Source organism: Bos javanicus, chromosome 13 (genome assembly GCF_032452875.1).
Source record: "Bos javanicus breed banteng chromosome 13, ARS-OSU_banteng_1.0, whole genome shotgun sequence".
Classification (NCBI taxonomy): domain Eukaryota; kingdom Metazoa; phylum Chordata; class Mammalia; order Artiodactyla; family Bovidae; genus Bos; species Bos javanicus.
The window spans coordinates 70,853,935-70,879,820 of record NC_083880.1 but is presented as its reverse complement, the minus strand read 5'-3'; the positions used below and the strand labels follow the sequence as shown (position 1 = coordinate 70,879,820).

The 25,886-nt window shown below is 39.5% G+C and overlaps 1 protein-coding gene across 5 annotated transcripts in view; it reads left to right on the top strand.

The window, feature by feature from the left end:
• Positions 1-25,886, top strand: part of PTPRT (protein tyrosine phosphatase receptor type T) — a 594,083-nt gene that overhangs the window by 354,382 nt on the left and 213,815 nt on the right. For all 5 annotated transcript variants that reach the window (XM_061437619.1, XM_061437621.1, XM_061437620.1 and 2 more), the window contains exon 7: positions 23,452-23,488. In XM_061437619.1, coding sequence (XP_061293603.1) covers positions 23,452-23,488 — 37 coding nt within the window. The remainder of the gene's footprint in view (positions 1-23,451; positions 23,489-25,886) is intronic.

Sequence of the window (25,886 nt, the reverse complement as noted above, 5' to 3'; positions counted from 1 at the left end):
TTTTTGTTTGTTTGTTTGCAGTGCATGCCTCTCTTATTAAACTTAGAGCTCCAGGAAGTAGGAACTCTTGTTTGCTGTTGAATTCTCCATACTGAGTACAGTATTTAACACATAGTATAACAGTCATCATTTGATGAATGGATGAGAGTACAAACTGTTTCTTGTTGTCTGTGAATCTCGATTTCCTCACTTATAAAATTGAAATCGCAATACACACTTCACACAGTCATTTCAAAGATTAAATGAGAAATGATCTTGAATACTGAAAGGCACCAAGTAAGTGTGAGTCAAGTCTGAATTTCCATTCAGTGTAGCATGAGAAAGATGGCTCAGAACTATTTTCCCCATAGACAGATGAGCCATAAAGGACCTTCCTTCCATCATAGCAGTAATACTTTGCCCAGCTGTCTCATTTCCCAAGCTTCAGGCTCCTGGGCAGCCTCAATTTCCTCCAGATCTTCCAAATGGTACCCCAGAGTAGCTGTCTCAGTTGTAAACAGCGGGTGGGTGCAGTTTTACATTGTTTCTTTCCCACTCTTCCCAGAATGAGGTCTGCTGAATCCACTGTTCTCTGCATCCCCACCACCATTAGCCATGATTGTGAAGCTGAAAGGACCATAATTAACGGTTGAATGCAAAACAAGTGTGGCAAATTCATGCAAATATCCTTCAGAAGCCCCCATTTTGGGGGCAGTGCTGTTGTGTCTGTTCTGTTTGTGCAGAAAGAAGACTCTTTCCTTGCTAATCCTTTTCATCATGCAGGGGCATATTTAACCTGCATGATGCCTCTGCCAAATGGTGAGCTAAATAAGAGAAGTGGGAGGTAGAAGGGTGATCATTCTCTATGTCTCATTTCCTCTTCCAGCTCCTGAACTCTTGAGAGCAGTTGGAAGGCAGATGCTATTCTGAATGAGTCCTCGTGTTTGCAGTATAATCACGTTATAATAGTTGGGATGATCCAGGTAGAGCTGGGTTAGGAAAAATTCTCTCTCTGAATGAATTGGAAGAAACTATAGTTGTGTCCACCCCCTGTTAAGCCAATATTTGCACATGGGTGGTTTTAGTGAGGCACGGGATAGAAAGAAGATCAGGCAGCAGACAGGCTTAGCTTTGAGTTATGGTTGTTCCCAGATGTGTGGACTGGAGCTGGTTTCTTAGCATCCCAAGATATATAATATGATTAATGATATACCTCCCCCAAATGTGGGGAGAGTAAATGAGACAATACATATAATGCATCCATGACCGTTGTTGTAGTTCTGATTCTCTCTCTCTTTTTCACTGATTTCCTGACGCTCCTGTCTTGAGGGAAAGGAGGGTTGAAGCATCCTTCACCTGATACATCGCCATTTGTCCCATAGACTTCACACAGAAGCAAATCACTTCCTAACTCTGGAGGGCCTCAGGAATTGGACTTCATGTCTTTACACGTCATTACAGCTGTTGACTGCCTTAACTCCCCATGACCCAATTGCTTTATCAGCCCACCCCAACCTTTATTTTCTTAGTTTAACTTTTCATACACGATTCCAAGCCCAACATTTGTTTGTGTTGAATCTTTTGATATAGTTGATTGTGTCTTTGGAGAATGATCTTGCCCCTCCCAACCTCATCTCCTGATTCTGTTTTTACTTTAGTGACTGTTCACATGTCACATGAAAAAAAGCTCAGATGGACCATAGAATGAGAAGATGTGGAAATCCCAAACTTGAATGGGTTAGAGTTAAGATCTCACAGGAGGTCACATGGCTTGAGTCTTAGAGATTCCATGAGGGAGTTTGTAAAAAAAAAAACTCATATATTGGTTGGTTAGTTAGTGTTATTCACTCAATCATGTCCAACTCTTTGTGACCCCACGGGTAGTAACCTGCCAGGCTCCTGTGTCCATGGAATTCTCTAAGCAAGAATACTGGAGCAGGTTGCCATTTCCTTCTCCAGGAGATCTTCCCACCCCAGGAATTGAACCCAGGTCTTCTGCATTGCAGGCAGTTTCTTTGCCATCTGAGCCATAAGAAGCCACCAGGAAGTCTGTATTGGTTAGGATAAACCAATTTATGCTGTAGTAACAAGCAACCATGAAATCTCAGTGTATTGACAAAAAAAAAAAAAAAACTTCCCCCTCCTTCTGCATTTTCAAAATGGGTCAGCATAGGGGTTCTGCCTATCCTAGTTACTCAAGGACTCAAGATGATGGAAAGTCTACCTTGATCTGTGCCTCCACAATCACCAAGGCAGAGAAGGAAAATGTGGCAGTTAAGGCACTGATTTCCACACAGAATGATACACAGCAGGTTCACATTTCAATGGGCAAGACTGGTCATGTGGTCATGCTTAACTTCAGAAAGGAATGAAGCAGTGCCTTCCTGCTATGTGCATAGAGGAAGGACCGGGATGCTTGAAAATGTCCCTTATGGCCAACATGTTTCCCCTTGTGCCCTAAGCTTTTCCTTCAAGTTCTCATAATTGAGAAGACTTACTCTTGAAGTACCTGTGCAGTTTCTATCACAGAGCCTGAGAACTTGCTGTTATTGAGCGCCTCCTGCATCCCAAACACTAGTAAATGTTTTCATGTACACTGGCTCTTGTTTGGTCTCACAAAGTGACTCTATTTAAATCAGTGCATGGGTTGTACCACCAGAAGCATCATGAAATCTCATAGTATCTCAGTTACTTCACACAGATGGAAGAATTTTGCTAACAACTTTCTGTTTACCTCCATGGGGATATGGTCAATAAATGTCTAGCACTCCCTGTGACACTGTTCCACTTTATTATTGTTTTAATATAAATTTATTTTAATTGGAGGCTAATTACTTTACAATATTGTATTGGTTTTGCCATGTGTCAACATGAATCCGCCACGGGTGTACATGTGTTCCGCATCCTGAACCCTCCTCCCACCTCCATCCCCGTACCATCCCTCTGGGTCATCCCAGTGCACCAGCCCCAAGCATCCTGTATCCTGCATCAAACCTGGACTGGCGATTCGTTTCTTATATGATATTATACATGTTTCAATGCCATTCTCCCAAATCATCCTACCCTCTCCCTCTCCCACAGAGTCCAATAGACTGTTCCACTTTAAAAGACCATGGTTCTTCAAAGTCTACCATACAGTGTGTTTGAGAGGCATCTGAAAACCTTAGATCTCTCCTAACCATCAGTGGCTGAGCCAATGTAGCAAAAAACTGTGAATCAAAGGCCTCCATATATCCTTTTTCAGACTCCGTTGCCATAGTCCTATGTCAGGAACATATTTCTGGATTTTATTAGCTCTGTGAAAAATGGGAAGGAGAACTGAAAAATGAACATTAGGAATCCAGGATTATCATCACATCTTTCTGTAACCACTTTGGAAAGCTTTGGCCTGCTAAACGTCCCTGCCTAGTTCTTATCTGTCCCCAGAGGCTGGGTTCCATGCCCCATCTACCTGCCCAGGCCTCCTTCCCAGTCCTCACTGGATTCTCTCTCCTGGGGATCACCAAACCCCTTGGGCATGTCTCCCTCCAGGTCTCCATTCAACCCTTTGAGTCTTATCACTTGCTCTAGAAAGCTCTGAATTTCTGTTGAAGCCCTGTTAGGTCTCAGACTTCTCTTTCCACATGGAGAGAAATTCCCCAAGTGTCACCTTGTACAAATACCAAGATGAGCTCTCCCAGGTTGCTAATTTATTATTTCACTCACTTACAGTTCCTACAGATTTTATTATCATGGTATGAGAGCTGAGGGACCAAGAACATTTTCTTTTCAATGCAATATTTTAAACTCATTTGGATAAGGAAATGAAGGTTACTCAAATGTTGACAGCTGATAATCTTGTCAGTCTGAATCAAGGTGTCAATGCTCCAGACACCCATCCCCCAAAGGTTCATGGAAATGGCAGCCTAAGTTTCCATACAGCAGATTTTCTGCCTCTATCAGGCCCCTTCCAAATGGAGAGTCTCCATGAAGTTCAGCCCAGTTGGCTCCCAAATGGTGAAAAAGTGGGGAAAACTCTGAATTTGGCAAATGGATTCATGAGTTTAAGTCATTTTATAGCCACATGAAGTGGATGTTGGTCTACTAAACTCCAGTTTCCACATCAGTCAAGTGGGGATGAGATATGACCACCCAAACTCACAGGGATCTTTGTGAGGAATAAATAAGAGGAATGATAACTCTTTGCACATTCTTTCAAAGGAGGGTGTTGCTAACATGGATATGTATGAATTTGTGGGTAGAAATTCAGCATTATGTGTATATACATATCAACTTCCATTCACATAAACATTTTAGCATGTGGGTGTATGTATGTACATATTCATGTAAATATTCATGTACATATGTGAGTGTACTCATGTACATATGAATATGTAACCATATTCAGTTAAAATTTTAACCCAAGAATCTTACTGGTAGAAAGGTTATCATTGGGCCAGAGTTATAGTCTATGTGGCTAATGAAGGAGAACATTGCTTCTACTTCTTGAGCTTCCTAGAAGCCAAGGCAAAAAGGGGCATATGGCAGGTTCGCATAGTTTCTCTTACTGGATAGAAACACGTGCCTGCTTTTTATGAGAGGGATGTATCGCATGTATCCTTATGTAAGGAACCTTGAGGAGATACCAGTTAACATCACAGTATCGTTTGTGCTCACACACTCCATGAGTTCCTTCTCCAACAGTATTGTCATACAAGAGTAAACTGAAATTTAACGAAGCCACTTACACTCAAGGATTCTGTTTCTTGTGCTGTATAGCAGCATTAATACATTAATGCCATTAAATAAGACTAATGGTTCTCAAAGCTTCCCCCCCCCATAATTTTTTTATAAATATGCCTAGCATGGGGTCTTTCCAATTGCGTAGATTGGCAATGACCTTATGCAATCTTAGACAAGTGATTTAGACTCTCTGAGTCTCATTCTCATTCAGAACATTTTGATGCCCATAGTATCAACCATATAAAAATGTTTGTAAATTTTTAACAAGATGATGCATTTTAAAATGCCTATCATAGTGGTTTGTGGTCAATAAGCACTGAATTCGTGTCAGATATTATTAGAATGTCACTGGTGATAAGTATGAGGCAGGATGTGGGGATTTACTGAAGAAAGAAAAAGCAAAATCTGAGTGCACAAACATTTGAATAGACAGATGGGGTAAAAATGTTTGCTCAATCAGGAATGAGAAGTAAAATCAGTGAAGTCCAGGGTATGCAAAGGTACCAGCTGACCTACCTGATACATCAAGGAGAGAAAGAGGGTGAGATTCCAAAAGAAAGGTCAGGAATACTGTGTTTATAGAAGGACATGTGTGGAAGTTAGTTCTTCTGTAGGCCCTCCTTGAAGGCTAAATTTGGCTCAGGTTCCATCTTTTTCATCATGGCTCCCAACTTTGCAAACTCAAAAACTCAGTTTTGTGAGGAAGCATTTTTGAGGGGAGATTCAAATAAATCTACCCAAGACTGAGGGAAATAGTAGGCAGTTTAAAATAATTCCTTCCCTTCAAAAACATCTCTCAGATTTTTCTATCTCAGAAGTCTGGGTTACCCAAGATATACCTCACTATCTATTTCCAATTGTCACGAAGTCCTGCTGGTTCTCCACTCTAATATTCTCTCCCATCCACATACATTTTTCATCTCCAGTGCCACCATCCTCATTCTGAATACCATCATCTTTTCCTTGGGAAACCTCAGCAAGCCCACCCCCACCCCCACAAGCTGGTCTTCTCACATCCACTTTTACTTACCTCAAAGCCATTATCCAGCCACAGCAAACATGATACTGTATGTATCTTCATTAAACAGATGAGTAAGCCAAGACTCAGAGCAGCTCTGATTTGCTGAAGCACATTCCAGAAGCAAGAGATGGACCTGGATTTGAACCTGTACGTGTAAGAAGCTATGAGGTGGTCCTGTAGTTATTGCCATGCTTCATGCTGAGTCACAACCACACAAAGTAGAATCCGGCTGAACTGCGACCAGCAGGAGCCCCTAAAAGACCTCCAGCCCTCCCCACCACATCCACATTTGTTCTCTTTCTCCCTGCAAACATGGCCAGCCTCAGTCCCCTGCTCAATCTTGAAACACCTGCTGGCCCGGCCGTTAACATCAATAAATAATGTGGAGCTGTACTAATAACAATTATCATAATAAATTGGCCTTTGATTACATCTGTCACCTGAGAATTTCAAAGACTTTACAAACATCAATTAGTAATTACAGCTCAAAGGATCACTCACTGAGAGTGGGGATCATTAAGGTCAGATAAGAGCTGTGCAGGGAGGCATGAAGGACAGCTCAGGTTTAGTCCTGAGAGTCTCCAGTCCCTGGTGGAAGATTGAAGCCTCTCTCCATGAGGCCCAGAGGAACCACGGTTCTGACATCCCAATTAGGGGATAATTTATACAGCTGCTCCATCAAAGTCCTGATGCTGAGGAATGGGAAGCATGAGATGTAGTTTTGGAAGGGAGCTTATAGGGTGTGCAGTTCCTTTCTTTCTGCAGAATGAGTAACTGAAGTCCGGAGTGGGGAAGTGATTTGTCCAAGGTCAAAGCCATGTCTTGAACCTGGTTTCCCATACCTTGTCCATATTTGTTTATTCTGAAAAATTGTGTCATCGTTGGTCATGCTCTTCTCTGATGATAGTGATGAGGATAAAAATCCAACAATCATTTATTCAGGGCTTGCACTGAGCAGGTGTGGGGATGAAAGTGAAAAGTGAAATGAAAGTGTTAGTCACTCAGTCATGTCCGACTCTTTGTCACCCCATGGACTGTAGCCCACCAGGCTCCTCTGTCCATGGAATTCTCCAGGCGATAGTGCTGGAATGGGTTGCCATTTCCTTCTCCAGGCGATCTTCCCAACCATTATGTCGATGTATCTTAATGTACTCAATCACTTTGTATGTGTGGACGTATAGATTGTTTCCAATATTTTTCAAATGCAAATTTTGCTGCAATAAAGTATTGTGTACATATATATTTTTTCTAATATATATTGTTAAAAGTGTGTCTTCAGGGTATATTCCTGGAAGAGGAATTGTTGGATCAAAAGGTAGACAAATATCTAGTTTTGATAGATGTGTTTAAATTCCCTTGCTTAAAGGCTGAATCAATTCTCATCCAGCAGTGTTTCAAATTGTTTCTCTGTGGCCTCACCAATAGTTTGTGTGGTCTAACTAATTTTTGTCCAAGTTATAGGAAGAAATTGTATCACAATGTAGCTTTAATTTCCTCTCTCTTATAAAAAATAAGATTAACATCATTTCATATATTTAGGAGATATTTTTATTTAATTTTTAACTATATGTGTTTGTCTTTGCCCAATTTTCTATCAGGATTTTTACCTTTTTCCCCACAATTTTTAAGATATTAACTTTCTATCTGTGATATATGTTGTAATTTTCTGGACTTTGCTTATAATATTTTTGTCCCACCCCTGAAAATGTAGTCAAATGCATCAGTTTTTCAAGTTACACCTAGACTTTGAGACATTGTGAAAAAGCCTTTCTTATACCAAGATTATAAAAGAATTCACCCTGTTTGCTTCCAGAACTTATACAAGTTTAAATGTTTTTCACATTTACATTTCTGATGTTTGGTGTTTATTTTTGTGCATGGTATAAAGTATGTGTCTAATTTTATCTTTTTTTCCCAAATGTCTGTTTAGTTGTCCTAGCAACATTTATTAAAAAATCCATCTTTACCCCAATAATTTGAGGTGCCATTTTCCTCATGTTTTAAATTTTCATATGTTCTTGTGTCTTTTTCTGGAAAAACCTGAAATTGTATTCCACCCACCTATTTGACTATTTATGCACTAATACCACACTGTGTGTGTGTGTGTATGTGTGTCTGTGTGTGAACGATCAGTTTTATCCAGCTCTTTGTGATCCCATGGACTATAGCCCACCAGGCTCCTCTGTCTATAGAATTTTCCAGGCAGGAATACTGGAGCGGGTGGCCATTTCCTTTTCCAGGGAGTACCACCTAGTTTTAATTGTAAAGGCTCAATGCCTTGACATCTGATAAGGCAAGTCCCCGAACCTGGATTTTCTCTTCTAGTGCTTTCCTCGTTCTTCTTGGGTGTTCATTTTTTCATAAAAGTTTTAGCGGTAACTTTTCTAGCTTCATGAAAAGCCTATTAGTAATTTAACTGGAATTGCACTAAACTTTTACATTAATTAGGGTGAACTAATATCTTTAAGATGTTGAATTATCCTAGCTGAGAACAGAGAATGTCTTTCTGTTTGTTCAAGTCTGCTTTTGTGTCTTTCAGGAGTGTCGTTAAGTTTTCTGCATATAGATTTTGCAGTTCTTGCTGAGCTTAATACCAAGTATTTAATCTTTGTTGCCATTGTGGATGAGATTTGCTGCATGGCAGCCTCTATGTGAGGTCAATTGTGTTTGTGGTTACTATTCACTTTGTATGTTAATTTTATATCCTGCTACCTTTATCATTGACTCTTTGTTAATCTTCAGATATACTGTTGCATCATCTACAAGCAAATGTTTTAAAGTTTATTTTCCAATCTGTATGCCTCTAGTTGATTTCTTTTATCCAATTGCACTGACCAGAACTTCCAGTATGATGTAAAGCAGTGGTGGAAATGGAGGTCATCCTACCCTAGATCTTAAAGAGAATGCCTTTAGTAGATTTCCATTAGTGATCGATTTCTGTTTTCTTGAGCTTTTTTTTTTTTTAAATAAGGAATGGGTATAAATTTTGTCAAATGCTTTTTCTTCCTTAGTAGAGATAATATGAGTTTTCCTTTTATCTGCTAATATAGTATACTATATAAGTAGATTCCTTAACATCCAACCACTCTTGCGTTTCTATGATACATTCCACTTGGTCATGGCATTTTTTTTTTTTTCTCAATGCAGTGTTGAATTCTGTTCACCAACATGTTATGTAGTGGTTTTACACATTCAAAATTAAGATTGGTCTATAATTTCTCCCTCGTGTTTGTTTGTTTGTTTTGGTATTATCTCCCCTAAATTTAGGTGTCAATGTTATACTGGTTTCTTTTAAAAATGAGAACATTTTTGGATAGTTGGGGAGCGTGAGACTGACATGTACACACTGCTATATTTAAAATGGATAACCAGCAAGAACCTGCTGTATAGCACAAGAAACTGAGATCAATACTGTGTTAACAGCCTATGTGGGAATAACTGAATCACTTTGCTGTACACCTTTAATCATCAAAACACTGTTAATCAACTATGCTCCAAAATAAAACAAAATTTTAAAAATGTATTAATTAAAAAACAGAACTCCATTTTCCATGCTGTAAAACAATTTCTGTCAGTACTATCTTATCTTTAAAAATCTACTAGTATTACTCAGCCATTAAAAAGAATACATTTGAATCAGTTCTAATGAGGTGGATGAAACTGGAACCTATTATACAGAGTGAAGTAAGCCAGAAAGAAAAACACCAATACAGTATACTAACGCATATATATGGAATTTAGAAAGATGGTAACAATAACCCTGTGTACGAGACAGCAAAAGAGACACTGATGTATAGATCAGTCTTATGGACTCTGTGGGAGAGGGAGAGGGTGGGGAGATTTGGGAGAATGGCAATGAAACATGTATAATATCATGTAAGAAACGAGTTGCCAGTCCAGGTTCGATGCACGATACTGGATGCTTGGGGCTGGTGCACTGGGACGACCCAGAGGGAGGGTATGGGGAGAGAGGAGGGAGGAGGGTTCAGGATGGGGAGCACGGGTATACCTGTGGTGGATTCATTTTGATGTTGGACAAAACTAATACAATATTGTAAAGTTTAAAAATAAAATAAAATTAAAAAGAATAAAATTAAAAAAAATAAAAATTTACTAGAAAATTCCCTATGAAAACAATTCAGCAGGGTGTTTTTCTTCTGAGGTAGTTCTTTCATATCTTCTTCTATTTATTCTGTGAAATTAGACCTGTTGCTTTTATCTCTAATCAAATCTATTTTATAAGCTATACTTTTCTAGGAAATTATCAAGTCCATTTAGTTTTTCAGAATTATTTTCAGAGGTCTGAAAAGTTGTCTCATTTTTAAAAGTTTCTTCTTTTTCAGTGGTTATTTCCTTCTTGCCATCCTTATATATTGATGCTTCCTCTTTTTTTTTCCTTTTTCTAGTATCTTTTTCTTTTCTATTTCAATAACCTCAGCTTTTGCCTTTATTATTCCCTTCTGTGCTCCTGTTTTCTTTCTTTTCTAGATGAAAACTTATTTTTTTCATTCTTTCATTTTACTGATATTATTTAGTCACTGCTTAAATGGTTTTTATAGATTCCAATATGTAGCATTTTCATCATTTTGTTTAAAAATATTTAAATTTTTGTTTACACTTTCCCCTTTCACCTAGAAGTTAGCCAAAAGAAATTATTTTGTGAATTTCCAGGTGGATGGACCTATTTAGGTTTTTTCTTTCATACTCTTAATTATCACTTTACTATATTATATCCATGGAATATTTCTTAAAATACTTCTACTTTATTCAACATAGCAGTGCTTTCTTAATTAGCTGATATATGGTAAGTTTTCTGAATGCTTCATAAGCTCATAAGGAGAAGGCCTTTCTCTGATATCAGGCTGTAGGGTTTGACACATAGCCACAAGATCTGCTTAATTATTTTAGCTCTCTGTATCCTTGCCTTTTTTTTTTTTTTTTTTTTTGCCACTTGATCTGTCTTATATTGACAGTAGTCTTCTATTATTCTGGTATCTTCTGTAGTTTTTACTTCATCAGTTAAGTTCAGTCACTCAGTCATGTCTCTTTGTGACTCCAGGGACTATAGCATGCCAGGCTTCCCAGTCCATCCCCAACTCTCAGAGCTGGCTCAAACTCATGTCCATCGAGTCAGTGACGCCATCCAACCATCTCATCCTCTGTCATCCCCTTCTTCTCCTTTTACTTCATAAAGGTGATCATTGTGGCTTTTGGTGCATAGATTCTCACACCTGCTACCTTTCTTTTTAATTGTGGATTTAACAGTAAAGTGTTCTTTGTTTTATATATATATATATATATATATATATATATGTATATACTTTTTAAATTGCATTTTATAACTCTGATATCAGGATCACTGCTATAGCTTTCTTTTGTTCATTTGTTTATTCTTTGGTTTTTTTTGCCACTTATACTTTCTCTCATTCCTTTATTGTTGTCTTTCAGAATGACTTTGTTTTAGATACGAAAGTGAAATAGAAACTGTTAGTCTCTGAGTCATGCCAGACTCTTTGTGACCCCATGATCTGCAGCCTGCCAGGCTCCTCTGTCCACAGAATTCTCCAGGCAAGAATATTGATAGCCATTCCCTTCTCCAGGGCATCTTCCCAACCCAAGCATTGAACCCAGGTCTTCTGCATTGCAGACAGATTCTTTACTGTCTGAGCCACCAGGGAAGCCCTTTATATACCAGATAGTTGGGTCTTGCTTTATGAGACCTTTGAAATCTTTCCCATGTAATTATATGGGTTAAACCCATTCATGTTTGTTGATGTGACTGTTATGTTTGGTTTCAAATCTATCACATATTCTTTATATCATAATTTACTACGTTAATTCTGTAATTCTTGCTGATGTGTTTTCTTCTTTTATTTTAAAATTTCTTTTGATGTTTAGAAAGCTTTTTATTTTTGTTCTAATAGTTATCTTTTTTCTTATACTTTTCAATGTATTTTATCCTTTCTTATTTAACCTCTTCCTGCCAGCATTTTTCCCAGCATTGTTGAAGTGTAATTAAAAAATAAGAATTGTGTATATTTAAGATGTACAACATGATGGGCATTATGGTTTGTTTTGGGTTCTTTTTGAAGTTATTATAAATTATAAATTTAAAATTTATAAATCTCTTTATAATTTAAAATTATAAATCTCTTTTCAGTTGATTTATAATATTATATTAGTTTCAGGTGTACAGCATAGTGATTCAATGTTTTTGAAGATTATACTCCATTATAAGTTATTATAAGATAATCGTTGTAATTCCCTGAGCTATACAGTATATCCTTGTTGCTCATCTATTTTATTCATAGTAGTTAGTATCTGTTAATCCCATACCCCTAATTTGTCCCTTCACCCTTCCTTCCATTGTGAAATGATTGCCATAATCAAGCTAATTAACAAATTCATCACCTCTCATAGTCACTGTTGTGTGTGGTGAGAGTACTTAAGATCTACTCTCTTAGCAAATTCCAAGTATGAAAAGCAAGTAATATACAAACCTCCAAAACTTATGCACCCTGTTAACTCTTGGATCAGCATCTCCCCATTTCCTCTACGCTCTGGCCACTGCAACCACGACTCTCTGCATATGTTCAGCTTGCTCCAATTCCACATAGAAGTGAAATCATATAGTATTTGTTCTCCTGTGTCTGTCTTGTTTCACTCAGTCTAGTGTCCTCCAGGTTCATCCATGTTGTTGCAAATAACAGGTTCTCCTACTTTTTAAGGTCATTAATAGTCTATCATCTGTATATACTACATTATCTTTTCCCAGGTCCTAACTGCCCCATGCTATTCATCCGTGCTGATCCGCTCAGTTTTCAGCAGATAACTGAAATGATGATAGAAATAGGCCTCTTGGGCAGCATCTGGCATAGCTGGGGGAGTGGGTCACTCCTGACGCTCTCGTTTCCCCTGTGGGGTCTCCCGTGCCACTGAGCTGGGCCACTTTGGGAAAAAGGTAAAGTGTGACTGTTTAGTGCTTCTGTTATGAGACTTTTCGCTCCACTGGGGGGCTGGGTCCTCTCTTCTGGACTTCCAAATTCCCACAAAGGCACTGTCATCCAGGGGTGGTTGTCAAAATGATGTTTCTTTGGAAAGAAGAGTGTACAGGCTTATTCTGCCATCTTGCAGACATCACTGCTTTGTCCGTTTTTTATGGTGTGCCTTGACTTTCCTCTATTGCCCATACAGCAGTCAATGAACTTACTCCACTCTCATCTTTCTTCTCTTACCCTGTTTCTTCTCTCTCTCATTTTTACTTCCATTATTTTCAAGAAACTATAACATTTACATATTCTGCTTTCAACCATGCCCCTACCTTCATTTAGTCTGAGATTTACAATTAAATATATTAAACGCTTACCATCAAACCTTTTGCCAAAACTTCCTCAGTCATCTCTTTGTTGAATGAAGCTTATCTTCTGTTATATTTCTCAAGGAAGACTCATGAGTACAGGAATCTCTGAGTGATTGAATATTGCAAGTTGTTTTCCTATAGTTTTGATAATTGAAAAATACTTGGCTAGCTATAAAATCCTTGGCTCATAATTTCTTTTAGTTTCTTGAAAATGCTGCTTCATATTTTTTGTCCTGTATGTTGCTTTGGAGACAGCTCATGATAGCCTAATTCTGTTGCCCTTGTAAATTGTTTGATCCTTTTTGCCTTAAGTCTTTGGAAACTTTTTTTTTGTTTTAAGTTCAGTAGTTTTTCTAGGATCTTGGAATAGATCTTTCAGGTCTTTGAATCCTTTCAGGGTGTAGCCTCAGGTCATCTCTTCATATGTTTTCCTCAGATTTTTGTTACAAATTTTTGCTTATTTAATTACTTAATCTGCCTTCTCAGGGATTTCAAGTATACATATATCAGATCTTCTTTCTCTTCTCTTTAAGCCCTTTTTCATGGACCCTTGTTACTTTATTCTTGATCTCATTTTCATTCCCTTGGTTGTCTTTCTCTTTCTTCAATGCCCCTTATTAAAAGTTTCGCTTGGATATCTTGTCATTTAATCTTCATTTCTGAGTGCTTTTATTTTTGTTTTCTTTTCCCCTCTGAGTTCAGTCAGCCCTCTTTTTTTGCTAATTCTTTATGGATTTCAGTTGTTAATATTTACATTTCTAATTCAAAGTTGTTTGAGAAGATTTAATTCCGTTTGGTGTACTGTGTTACAGTTTTCTTCTGATTTTTAATTTTGGGAGAGGAGGTGGATTTTTATCACTTGGGAAGTTTTGACTTTTATTTTATGTTTTCTTCTTATTTAATAGCTTTATTTGCTTCCTTCCACTTACTCATTTTGTAAATTTGAGGTTCAAAAACACAGTAGTAGGTGGATATGTGAGCCTGAATCTCTGGAATACCACTGTTAGAAACAGAAATTTGAGGATCATAAGGATTTAAGACTTAAAGCCTTGTAACTAAATGTAATCTTTTATTGAGAAAATTGGGATACAGATGAAAAGAGATATAAAATGAGACCACGCCAATATTTGGAGGTCAAGCAGATGAAAAGTGTCTGGCCAAATAAAATAAAATTTAAATTTAAAAAAGGATTATATATTCTGATAAGGTAGTGCTGTGTCTTTTTTTAATGGATGACTGAGTTATTTGTATTACGACAAATGACGGTTTGTGTGCTCTCTGACTTGTTGTTGCTGTTGTTATTCTCTCTTGACTACAGAGTCTTAAAATTCCCCCCTTTGCCTCTTTCCTTTTCATTATCCAGTCTCCCAGAGACACTGCTCCTTTCTTTTTACCCTATTTCCCCCCATAAGTGATACCTATGGAAGATTACCACCTTGAATTATGTATGGCTTTACAAGTTGTTTTCATGTAGTCAGTTCCTTATTCTGGCAGGATTCTTTTTCAGAATTTTCACACATAGGAGCTTGGTCTTTCTGAAGATCATTTTATAAAACCTTATGACCTCTACCAGCTTACCTTTTCTCTCTTTCATGTTGTTTTTCCTTACAGCCCTGGCTCTCCGCAAAAGCTTATGATGAGAGCCTTAGAAATACTTCATTCAACTGCAGTGCTTGTTACCAACAGGGACTGTGATGTTTTGAGGGTTCTATGTATTTTAATGATCTTGAGGTTGTGAATTATGTATAACTTTATTTTTTTCTTGTTTTCCTGTTTTGTTTTTTTGAAAGATAAGTTGGGAGATTTGATTTTAGATGGTTACCATTTTCTTCAACTATTAAGAGTCAGCAGGAATTGACTGTGGATTGCTTGTGGGAAATTATGGAACTAGAAGAATCAAAGATGACTCCCAGGTTTTTTTACTTAATCAACTGGATAGATAGTGGTTACATTTACTGAAATGGGGAAAACTGGTAGATATATAACATCTGGCATAGAAAGGAAGGGAGTAACAGAGTTCTCTTTTGGAGATTTGTAAATGTGCCCGAATCTCTGGAATACCATTGTTAGACATTTGAGCATCCCACTCCAGTACTCTTGCCTGGAAAATCCCATGGGCGGAGGAGCCTGGTAGGCTGCAGTCCATGGGGTCGCTAACAGTCGGACACGACTGAGCGACTTTACTTTCACTTTTCACTTTCATGCATTGGAGAAGGAAATGGCATCCCACTCCAGTGTTCTTGCCTGGAGAATCCCAGGGACGGGGAGCCTGGTGGGCTGCCGTCTATGGGGTTGCACAGAGTCAGACATGACTGAAGTGAATTAGCAGCAGCAAGGATTTAAAAGGTCCATCTAGTCAAGGCTATGGTTTTTCCAGTGGTCAAGTATGGATGTGAAAGTTGGACTGTGAAGAAAGCTGAGTGCTGAAGAATTGATGCTTTTGAACTGTGGTGTTGGAGAAGACTCTTGAGAGTCCCTTGGACTGCAAGGAGATCCAACCAGTCCATTCTAAAGGAGATCAGTCCTGGGTATTCTTTGGAAGGACTGATACTAAAGCTGAAACTCCAATACTCTGGCCACCTCACGTGAAGAGTTGACTCATTGGAAAAGACCCTGATGTTGGGTGGGATTGGGGGCAGGAGGAGAAGGGGACGACAGAGGATGAGATGGCTGGATGGCATCACCAACTCAATGGACATGAGTTTGGGTGAACTCCGGGAGTTGGTGATGGACAGGGAGGCCTGGCGTGCTGCAGTTCATGGGGTAGCAAAGAGTCGGACATGACTGAGTGACTGAACTGAACTGAACTGAAGGATTTAATACTTAATGCCTTGTAACTAAATGTAACCTTTTATTGAGAAAATTGGAACACAGATGAAGAAGGATATACAATGAGACCACTCCACTCCAATATTTGGAGGTCAAGCAGATGATAAATGTCTGGCCAAATAAAATAAAATTTAAATTAAAAAAAAAAAAGGATTAGGAGCAGACAGTGAGGTAAGAGAGAGAGCTGAGAGTTGAGTGATCTCAAAAGCAAGAGGAGAAAGAGTCAGAGAGAAAGTGATCAGTTGCAATTGATGAGACATTAAAGATAATGTGGTTGGAGATTTTTAGAGCTGACCATATGAAAGCCTTCACTGCCCTTGATGAGAGCAGTCAGATTGAGGGAAGTTCCAGAGCACTAGTGAGTTAAGCCAATTGAGTCTGCATCCAGAGAGATAACACAAAAGATTTTCAGAGCTTGAGTCTAATAGTGACTTTTCTGAATAAATGGCTTGCATTTATAAAATGCAATAAATGACTTGGGAGTTTCATTCCCTAGAGTCGGGGTCAGGGCCACGGCTATTGCCTGAAGCAGGGCCTGTTGCCTTCAAGGAAAATCTAATAAGGTTGGTGATGAACACCTATCAGTGAGAAGAATATGTCACCAACAGCCAAGTCGCCTTCACCTGGCAGCTGTACTTTGCCTCTTGTTGGTGACTGCAGGTTTGCAGATGGCAGCATACGTATTTATTAGGAAGTGATATCTCAAAGGGTACTGTGTCCCTTTCATGCCTTGAAAGGCATCCCTCACGCATTTTCCTCCAGAGGATGGGCCTGCCAGGTGACCTAGTTCTAATGGTTCTGGGCTGCTCGGTTTCCAGAGGCAGATCTCTGCTTTCCTTTTCCATCACTGGCTTTCTGATTTCTCAGGGTCCTGTTTTGGGTCAAAACAGAATTTCTTCATACAAATTGCTTGGCCTGTTTTTCAAAATGTGGCTCTGCCCTATCATCACTGTCTGCCTGTGGACAAGCCAAGAAAGCAGGGCCTCTGACCTCATGTCAAAGACATATTTGCCAAGATACCTCAGAAAAGAAGGCCATTTGCTTAAAGGGTATTTTGCTTGGCTTACTATCTGAGTAACCCTGGGAAATGTTATTTAATTTTGTTTCACAAGAAAAGAGAAGTGGGGCATTGTGCTATCCATTTCAGCCTTGTTATAAGAATGAAAAATACAATATTCAAAACACGTACCTTAGGAAAAGAGAGCCTTCCTCTTTTCTGTTTTTTTCCTTACTGATGCTTTCAGGGACTGTCATGCTAAGTGAATGAGCCACATTGAGGTCAAACAACAGCTTAGGGATCAGGGCGCTGGAAGGGCATCATGGGAAATTGGGCTGCAGAGAGCCTAGACTGAGGACCCAACGTGTATCAGCCCCAGAAGCATGGGGGGAGGGGGGAGATGGTGAAGGACTCTGGGGTCAAGCAGAGCCAAGAAAGGCTTTCCAAAGGTGAGAGGCAGGCAAGATCTCTGCAGCCAATCTCCTGGTCCAAGGCACTAGCGTCTCTCAGTTAGATGTCAGCATCACCTTCTCCCCAACAACTAGCTTCTCTTGCAATGTAAGTCTGTTCTCTCTACAGCAGCCTCTGCACTTTAAAAAAATAAACATCTGAAAATTTTATTCTTGCTCATTAATCTTTGATAGCTGTCTGTTGTTCTTAAAATATATACCAAAACCCTGCAGTCTAAAGGGCTCTACCAAGCTTATGCCTCTAGCTTCATCTGATCTCATTCTCTGCGTACTTCATGATGGTGTAAACACCCCGGACTTCTTTATGTCTTTGACTGCGCCTCGTGTTTTCCCTCTCCCAGGCCTTTGTGCATTGGTCCCTGAATCTGGGACACCCTTCCATGATACTTATCTTACAGATATTAGGTTAAATAGTTCTTGCTCAATGTGGTAAGCCCTCTTTCATTCCCACCCACATCCCTTGTCGTCTTCTGGACACATACATAGCACCCAACACCTCTCTTAATAGTGTTTATTGCAGCTTGTAATCAGGTGTTTACTCATGAGAATAGTTATCTGTTGTTTGCTGCAAGTGTTAGAAAGATAATGTTTGCATGCTTCATGAGGATGGGGACCATGTCTGCTCTGCTCATCCCTGTGTGTGCAGCTCAGTGCCTGGCACGTAGTGATAATTCAGTAATGATGAACATTTTCAGTGACAATCATATCAATGCATACTTGTTGATTGACTGACCAAATGAATGAGGAGTGAAGTGGGGGTCCCAGTCTAAGAGAAAAATGAAGGCACAAGCCTAAGAAGATGTGAAAACTGTAGAAAGACTCGGGGGTTAGGGCTAAATCTCATAATATGAGCTGAGACAGCTTAGTCTTAGAGAAGGCAAAAATATGAGTTAGGGCAACTGGGAAAAGTCTTTGAAAATGATGAGATCAGGGCTAAATCCCCACCTTATTAAGTAGGGCAGTCCGATGGTGCAATGAGAATTTTATGTATTCCCCAAGTACGGGGGCTTCTTGACCAGCTTGGGAGTACAATGTAACCTAAGTCCTCCTGGATAATAGACAGAAGTTCCTATAAGCCCTTCAATTAGATAGCCTATAATTTCAGTTAAGTAGTTGAAGGATGGATGGATAAGTGGATGGTTGAATGAGTCAGACTTGGCCTAGTCTCTAAATGGAGGTTATACGTAGGTAAGTAGATATAGGTATAAGGCATTTTGATTTAAAAAAAAAAAAAAAGCCCGTTTGTTGTGAGTTGGATGGATGATATGATATGACGTCAAGAAGATAGTGTACTGAAAGAACTGGAAGCAACCTTAGAATATCCCACTTACTCTACCAAAGTGGGCTTCCCCATCCCTTTCTCTGTCATTTGATTGGTGGCGAAATCGAGCCACAAAGAGGGCCAATGAGCTGCTCTGTTGCACAGCACTGGCAGATCCTTTTTTTTTTTTTAGCTTTTTGGCTCTGCCACGCAATGTGTGGTATCTCAGTTCCTGACAAGGGATTGAACCTGAGCCCCCTGCATTGGAAGTGTGGAGTCTTTAACACTGGACTGCTGGAAAAGTCCCAGCACTAGCAGATCCTTGAGTAGAAGCAGGTCTCAACAGAAACCCAGCAGTTAGGACAGTATATTACCCCAAGGTGATACATTCCTGTGTGCAGATTTGCAAGTCTAGAGTAGGAAGTGGAATGTGAGTGAGGCTAAAATAATGGGAACATGAAATTGTCTTGTACTGTGGAGATGGAACATAAAATACACCAAATGCTTTTTCTCTTTCCAAAGTCTTATATAATCTGACACACGGAAAGTACTCATTTCCTTTTTACAGAACTGATTGGGTAAATGTCCACAGGCCAGACTTCCTGTGTGATCAGATGCAGAATTTCCAGTGTGTTCCTGACTTGCTTGCTAACAGTTCAATCACCTAGAAGGTCAAGGGAGTGACTTAGGACTTTGTTATTCTGTACCTGATTCTAACCAACAAAGACAAATTGGTTATGGAATTAAAGATGTCAGGAACTTGGGAGAAAACAGATATGTCAGTGTCATGTTTGTGAGAGCCGAGGAGAGTTAAACATAATCAGACAAGTGCTTTAGATGATAGAAAACAGTTTAATAGATTCAGGTGGAGGACGTAGTGTTAGGAAATGGCTCACTTTCATGCATGCAGCTTTGGCAGTGAAGATGATTCTAAGGAGAATTAGAAAGTTCTATAAATGATCCAGTGAAGAAGGCAGTAGAATAAACCGTTGTGGTTACCCAATATTCCCTTTACTGGGACACATTTTTAAATGAGTTCAGTTCAGTTACTCAGTTGCGTCCAACTCTTTGTGATCCCATGGACTGCAGCACACCAGGCTTCCCTGTCCATCACCAGCTCCCAGAGTTTACTCAAACTCATGTCCATCAAGTCCCACAAAAGACACATTAGCCTTCACCTTTGTGGGGAGGAAGTGACCCAGAAGGAGCGTGAAGGGTTTTTCGGAGGTGCTGGTAATTTTGGGTGTTTTGATCTGGATGCTGGTCATAAAGTGTGTGTTCACTTTGTGAAAGATTTGGCATTTAAAATTAGTGTGTTTGTCTGCATGTATCAATATGTTATACTTCACTGTGCAACCATTTTTAAGATTTAGTATATTTCTTTAGGACTTATTTTTTAAATGCTTAGATTGGCATGTTAAATAAAAACTGTGCTTTATTCATTAATTATTTTTTATGTGTATTACTGCATGTTATTACATGGCTCTCAACCATTTTCATCATCAGCCTTATAAAACTTCACTGTGTAAAGAGACCTCCACTTTCTTTACCATGACTATAGAGTTGGGCAGATATGTTTGTCTTCGTTTTCACTTTTATAAAGAGTACTGGAAGCAATGACTTTGAATATAAAGATTCTTCTGCATTTAAGGTCATTCCATGAGAATAGATTCTTAGATACAAAGAGATTAGGTTGACTCTCTTTAAAGTCTAGACACATATTTACAAATTACCCCCATCAGTAAAGACCTCACTATATTGCCCATTGCTATATTTAACAGTATTGCACAGAATTGACAAGTTTCCTGATACAGTACATGCAAAATCTTTTTTTTTTTCTTTGTATTAGTATAAAGTTGGAGATATCTCTTGGCACTTCCCATCCAACACAATTTCTCAGTTCTCTGGATGTCGTGCTTTCTTCTTTAGCCATCTCAGTGTCTAGTTCACTGACCTCTGTTTAAACCAAAGAACAGACATGGAAGCCAACAGGAGTTGAAGAACTTTGTTCTACCTCCAAACATGAAAACAAACAAAAAAAATTAGTTTGTTCACTTTTATCATCATTTTTAAGTTTTAACTCATTTGTGACTTGAGCTTTTTTGGCATCTCATTTTTAAAATTTATTTTTGTAGTATAATTGCTTTGCAAAGTTGTATTAGTTTCTGCTGTACAACAAAGTGAATCAGCTATATGTATATGTACATCGCCTCCCTCCGAATCCCACCCACCTAGGTCATCACAGAACACCGAGCCAAGCTCCCTGTGCTTTGCGGCACCTTCCTGCCAGCTGTCTGGTTCACACCCAGCAGTGTACACAAGCCAGTGCTACTCTCCCAGTTCATCCCATCTCATTTAGAGAGTTCTGCTTTTTTCTCTCTTCTTTCTTTCTGTCTCCTGGATATGTTCATTAAACAAAAAACTGTTTTTCTTGAAATATAAGCACCTTCAAATGAATATTTCATGTATTTGAATCATAATATGTCATGCTGTTTTAACATTTCTGCATTTTCCATTTTTTTAAATAAAACAATTATTTATTTTAAAAAGTAACACTTTCAGCACAGAAAAAAAAAAAAAAAAGGAAACACTTGTTCCAAAGAACAAGTCATGTCAACCCAACCTTCTTTAAGATAGTTCTTGAACTGATTGGGGAAATGCAGTAGACAGAGCATCAGTACCTGAAGTGATTTTTGACCCTGTTCTCAAGCTATGTTTTTAGAAAAATACCACAGTAGAGTCTGAGTTCTGAAGCAATTGAGACAGCGAGTAACTGTTGCATAACCAACCAGAGATTCTGATGAACAGGTGAATGCCAACCTGGAAGACGGATTCTAGTGCATGCCACTGAGTCTGTTACTGGCATTTTCTAGGTTACTACTTATATTAGTGATCTGGATAAAGTTGAAAAAGCATGTCCCCAAACTTGCAGATAGTGAAGATAATAAGGTAATAGGCTCTGGTCACCAATTCAAAGATGATAGGCTTTGACAGTTCCAAGTGTGACTCTGTACTTGAGTCTCATAGTAGGACCACGTATGTATGTAGAAGCAGGCAAATTTTTTTCTTTTTTTGGTGGGAAAGAGTTGCTGACATATTCATTGTGATCAGTGAAAATGTGAAATGTTGGCTGTGTTATTAGAAATGCAGTTTAAGTAAGAAAAAATGGAAAATAGTGATAATCTAGGTAATCTATAATAATACGTAATAATCTAGGTAATCTGGGTAGTCTCTATTGACAAGACTACACATAGACTGTTGCTTTATGTTCTAGTCCCTTCTCATTAAGAGGGACAAACTGGAGGATGTCCTGGGAAGAGCATTAATTTGGTTCAGAGGACTTGAGCTTTTATCATCTGAGGAATTGTTGAAAAAGAATGTTAATGAACTTGAGAACTGTCTTTCAGTATCTGGACATCTTTCCTACACGAGCAAAGGCAGACTTTCTGTGGGCTACAGAACAGAATCAAGACCACTAGGGAATCATACTTGGGTTTGATAGGAGGGACAGTTCCTAGCATTCAGAGGTGTGCATGGATGACATAGACTCTGCTGTAGACATTACCACTGTTTCTCTTTCTGGTTCTTGGAGCACTCCAATTCCTGTGTCACTGAAGTCAGGCATGGCCCTTAGACTCGCTCTAGCTGATAGAACCTGTGTCAAAGGAAAAGCGTTACTTCTAATGTCAAGCCTTTAGTTGCCAGTTCTTACTAAACTCATCATCATCCCTTTCTCCAGCCTCAGTGAACACTGATTATATTAACATGGAGGTAGCAGCCTTGGTCTTTGAGTGGCTACAATGATGACAGCATCCTCCAGCCACCACCATCAGCTCCCCCTCAGACCCACCACACTCCTCTATTGGACATGTTGTTTGAGTGGAAAATAAACCTTTGCTGTTTGTAGCCCCTGGATTTCTTGGGTTTTATTCTGCATATTCCTGACTAAGGCTTCCCTGTTGGCTCAGATGGCAAAGAATCTACCTGCAACGCAGGAGACACAGGAGATACGAGTTCAATCCCTGGATTAGGAAGATCCCCTGGAGATAGGAAACGCAATCCACTCCAGTATTCTTGTCTGGAGAATTCCATGGACAGAGGAGCTTGGCAGGCTGTAGTTCATGGGTTCGCAAAGAGTGGGACATGACTGAGCAACTAAACTAAACTAATCCTGATTAATACAGTGCCTTCAAGATTCAGTGGTTCTTTACATGTGGGCATTAGCAAGACAGGCATTGGATTCTGCAGATCAAAACTACACTGGTCAGAATGGCCATCACCAATAAGTCTACAAATAATAAATGCTGAAGAGAGTATACAGAACAGGGAACCCTTTTGCACTGTTTGTGGGAATGTAAATTGATATAGCCACTATGGAGGACAGGATGGAGGTTCCTTAAAAAGCTAAAAATAGAACCACATGACCCAGCAATCCCATTAAGCTTCTCACAGATGCCCTTGATACCACCTGCTAACCATGTAACTGAGTGAAGCACACACATGCCACACTCACTTAGTGTTACGGTTATTGTTCTGTGCTGGGCAGTATTTATGAAGTAGTTCTGTCTGGGGAAGAAACTGATAAGGTGATGAGAGCCAGGAAGTGGAAGTAACACCAATGTAAGAATAAATGAAGAAATAGAATTAAAAGGTGATTCCCCTGGAGGAAAAACCTGGAAGGGACAAATATTAAATTATAATTAAAAATATAAAAGCAAGCCTATATATGCAAATATGTATACATATATTTTTGTATATATTAAAAAACCAAACACAACAAATTAACTGGAATCTCACTTTTGTTATTCACAGGAGACCAAAATCAATTGTGTCCGCCTGGCTACAAAAGGTATGTTGGCATGCGCTGTCTGTCTTCAGTTATTGAAGTACTTCTCTCTGTAGCAACACAGGAAAATTTTAGGCAACAGTGACTAAAAATAACAAGAAAGAATTGTTATTTTCACTGGAGTCATTTGCATCTAGGTATTATTATATGCTTACGGTATATATTAATATCACAGTGCCTAAAGCATAGGAAGAGCTCAGAACATATTTGCTTAGTCGATGGATGGATGGATGGATGCACAGACTGGTACATTAATCAGTGGTAAATATAAATTTGCTCAAGTACTCTTCCACTATATATTTGCACTGTATTTGGGTCTATGTTTATGTGGGTATTTTTTTGCATGTCAGTTAGACCAATCTTCTGGTGTTGGATTTTATTCCGTTGCCGCATAGCTTTCAAAAATGAGGTGATTAGTGTTAGTGCCTTGTATAATGAGAAAGCAAACACTGCATTGTTGTGTAGTTGGCATTTTCAATACTTATCCCCAAAACCAAGGCAGCATTGTTCAGGCTCATCACTTTTTGTTTCCCTAATTATTATTGAATTGCCTGGCTCTTTGAATTGGTACATGTTTCTGTTTATTACTCTTTAAAAAAAAATCAATGAATGGTTTGTTATCATTTAACCTATTACAAGGTTGAATGGTTAGAAATCAGGTTTATCTTTTTTGTTATAGAACTGATATTTTTAACAGCTATCCTCCCTGTATAAACACACCAAAACTGGGCAACTCATTCTAGTCCCTGCATTTATTGAGAGCATATATGGTTTCATAGGTGACTTCCACAGCAATGAAAAGATATAAGTAGATATGTAATGATAGGCATAAACTATAGACAAAGACAATGGCTCAAGTATGTATATACATATGTCAATGCATACACACAAGCACACACAGCAGAAAACAGGGGAGAGAGACAGGAATATTTAATGGTTATTTGACAGAATATGCACCAAGACCTATCACCCATTAGTTTTATAACTTTGAAGAAAGTCACGTCAGTTTGTAGACAGCAAAGGGAAGATGCAGGAGGAAGAAGACAAGCAATCAGGGCTCACTGTGATAAGAACTCACTCTGCTCTCCCAGAAGTCAGGAGAGGTCAGCATGTCCCTAATGTGTTCTCTCTCGGGAGCTCAGGCTTCTGGACAGAAAGAGATAAAATACTGCTTGTGAGGCAAGGAGAATTGATGGCCTGAAAACAAAAGGGGCACAAATTATGGGCCTCAGCAGAGTTTTCCTCTGAAGAAAACAGATCGTCTAGAAAGAAGACCCTTATCTCTGGGCTAGCACTAGAGCTGTGATCTCGGGCCGGACAGCTCGGTATCTGCAGCAACCCCCTAGAGTGGGCAGGAAACTTACAGAGAAGCCTCCCCTGTGATAGTAAGCTCCATGGCTCCCTGCGAGCTTCTGATGCCTGGACACGGGAGGGCTGATGGCAGTGCCGTCCCCTGCGGGGGCAGAGGGGGTTCTAAGGACCATCCCCTGGGACAGAAAGCCCTCCTAAAAGGGAGTTTGTTGAATTGTAGGATGTGAACTGGGAATTGAGAACACGTGATCAGACAGGCAAAAGGTATCTGTGGGGACTCTGAGTGAGAATGTTATTTAGTTATTTATTTTTGGCTGTGCTGGGTCTTCACTGCCACACGGGCTTTTTTCTAGTTGTAGTGAGTGGGGTCTTTTCTCTAGTTGCAGCATGTGGGCCTCTCATTATGGTGGCTTCTCTTCTTGCAGAGCATGAGCCAGGTCTGTGCACAGTCTCAATAGCTGCGGTTCCTGGGCTCCAGAGCACAGGCTCCATGGTTGTGACGCACAGATTTAGTTGTTCCACAGCATGTGGGATCTTTCTGGATCAGGGATTGAACCCATGTCTCCTCCATTGGCAAGCGGATTCTTTACCACTGAGCCACCAAGGAAGCCCTGAGAGAGAGGAATTAAAAGCATATGTTCTTGGCAATTTCAGGACCCACTCTCCATGTACATAGACAATACACCATGCCATGTTTCTCCAGGTTCCATTGCTGATCTGCGAGATTCATGTGAGCTTTAAAGAACTAGAGCAAGAGTTGTCTACTTCTTCTTAGCATGAGGATTTCTCTTCTTGTTTGATGTTTAGGATACAACCTTCCTTTAGTGGAGTGTGTTGTGTGCATGTGCCAGGTGTGGCAGGGGAAAGGATGGGAATGCATTCGTGAGTGTGAATACCCAGCTGGCCATGCCCAGGCAGGGCTCAGAGGAGTCAGGAGTCAGACGTGGATTCCAGGATTCCATGCCTTTGTTTTCCAGGGCCATTGCCCCAACCAGAGAAGCGGGCTCTAGCACCTCTTGGCAGTAGGATAGTGAGCAGAATGCCAGTCTCCCTCAGGTCAAGGAGTGATTCTTTCTCAGCATCACATCAG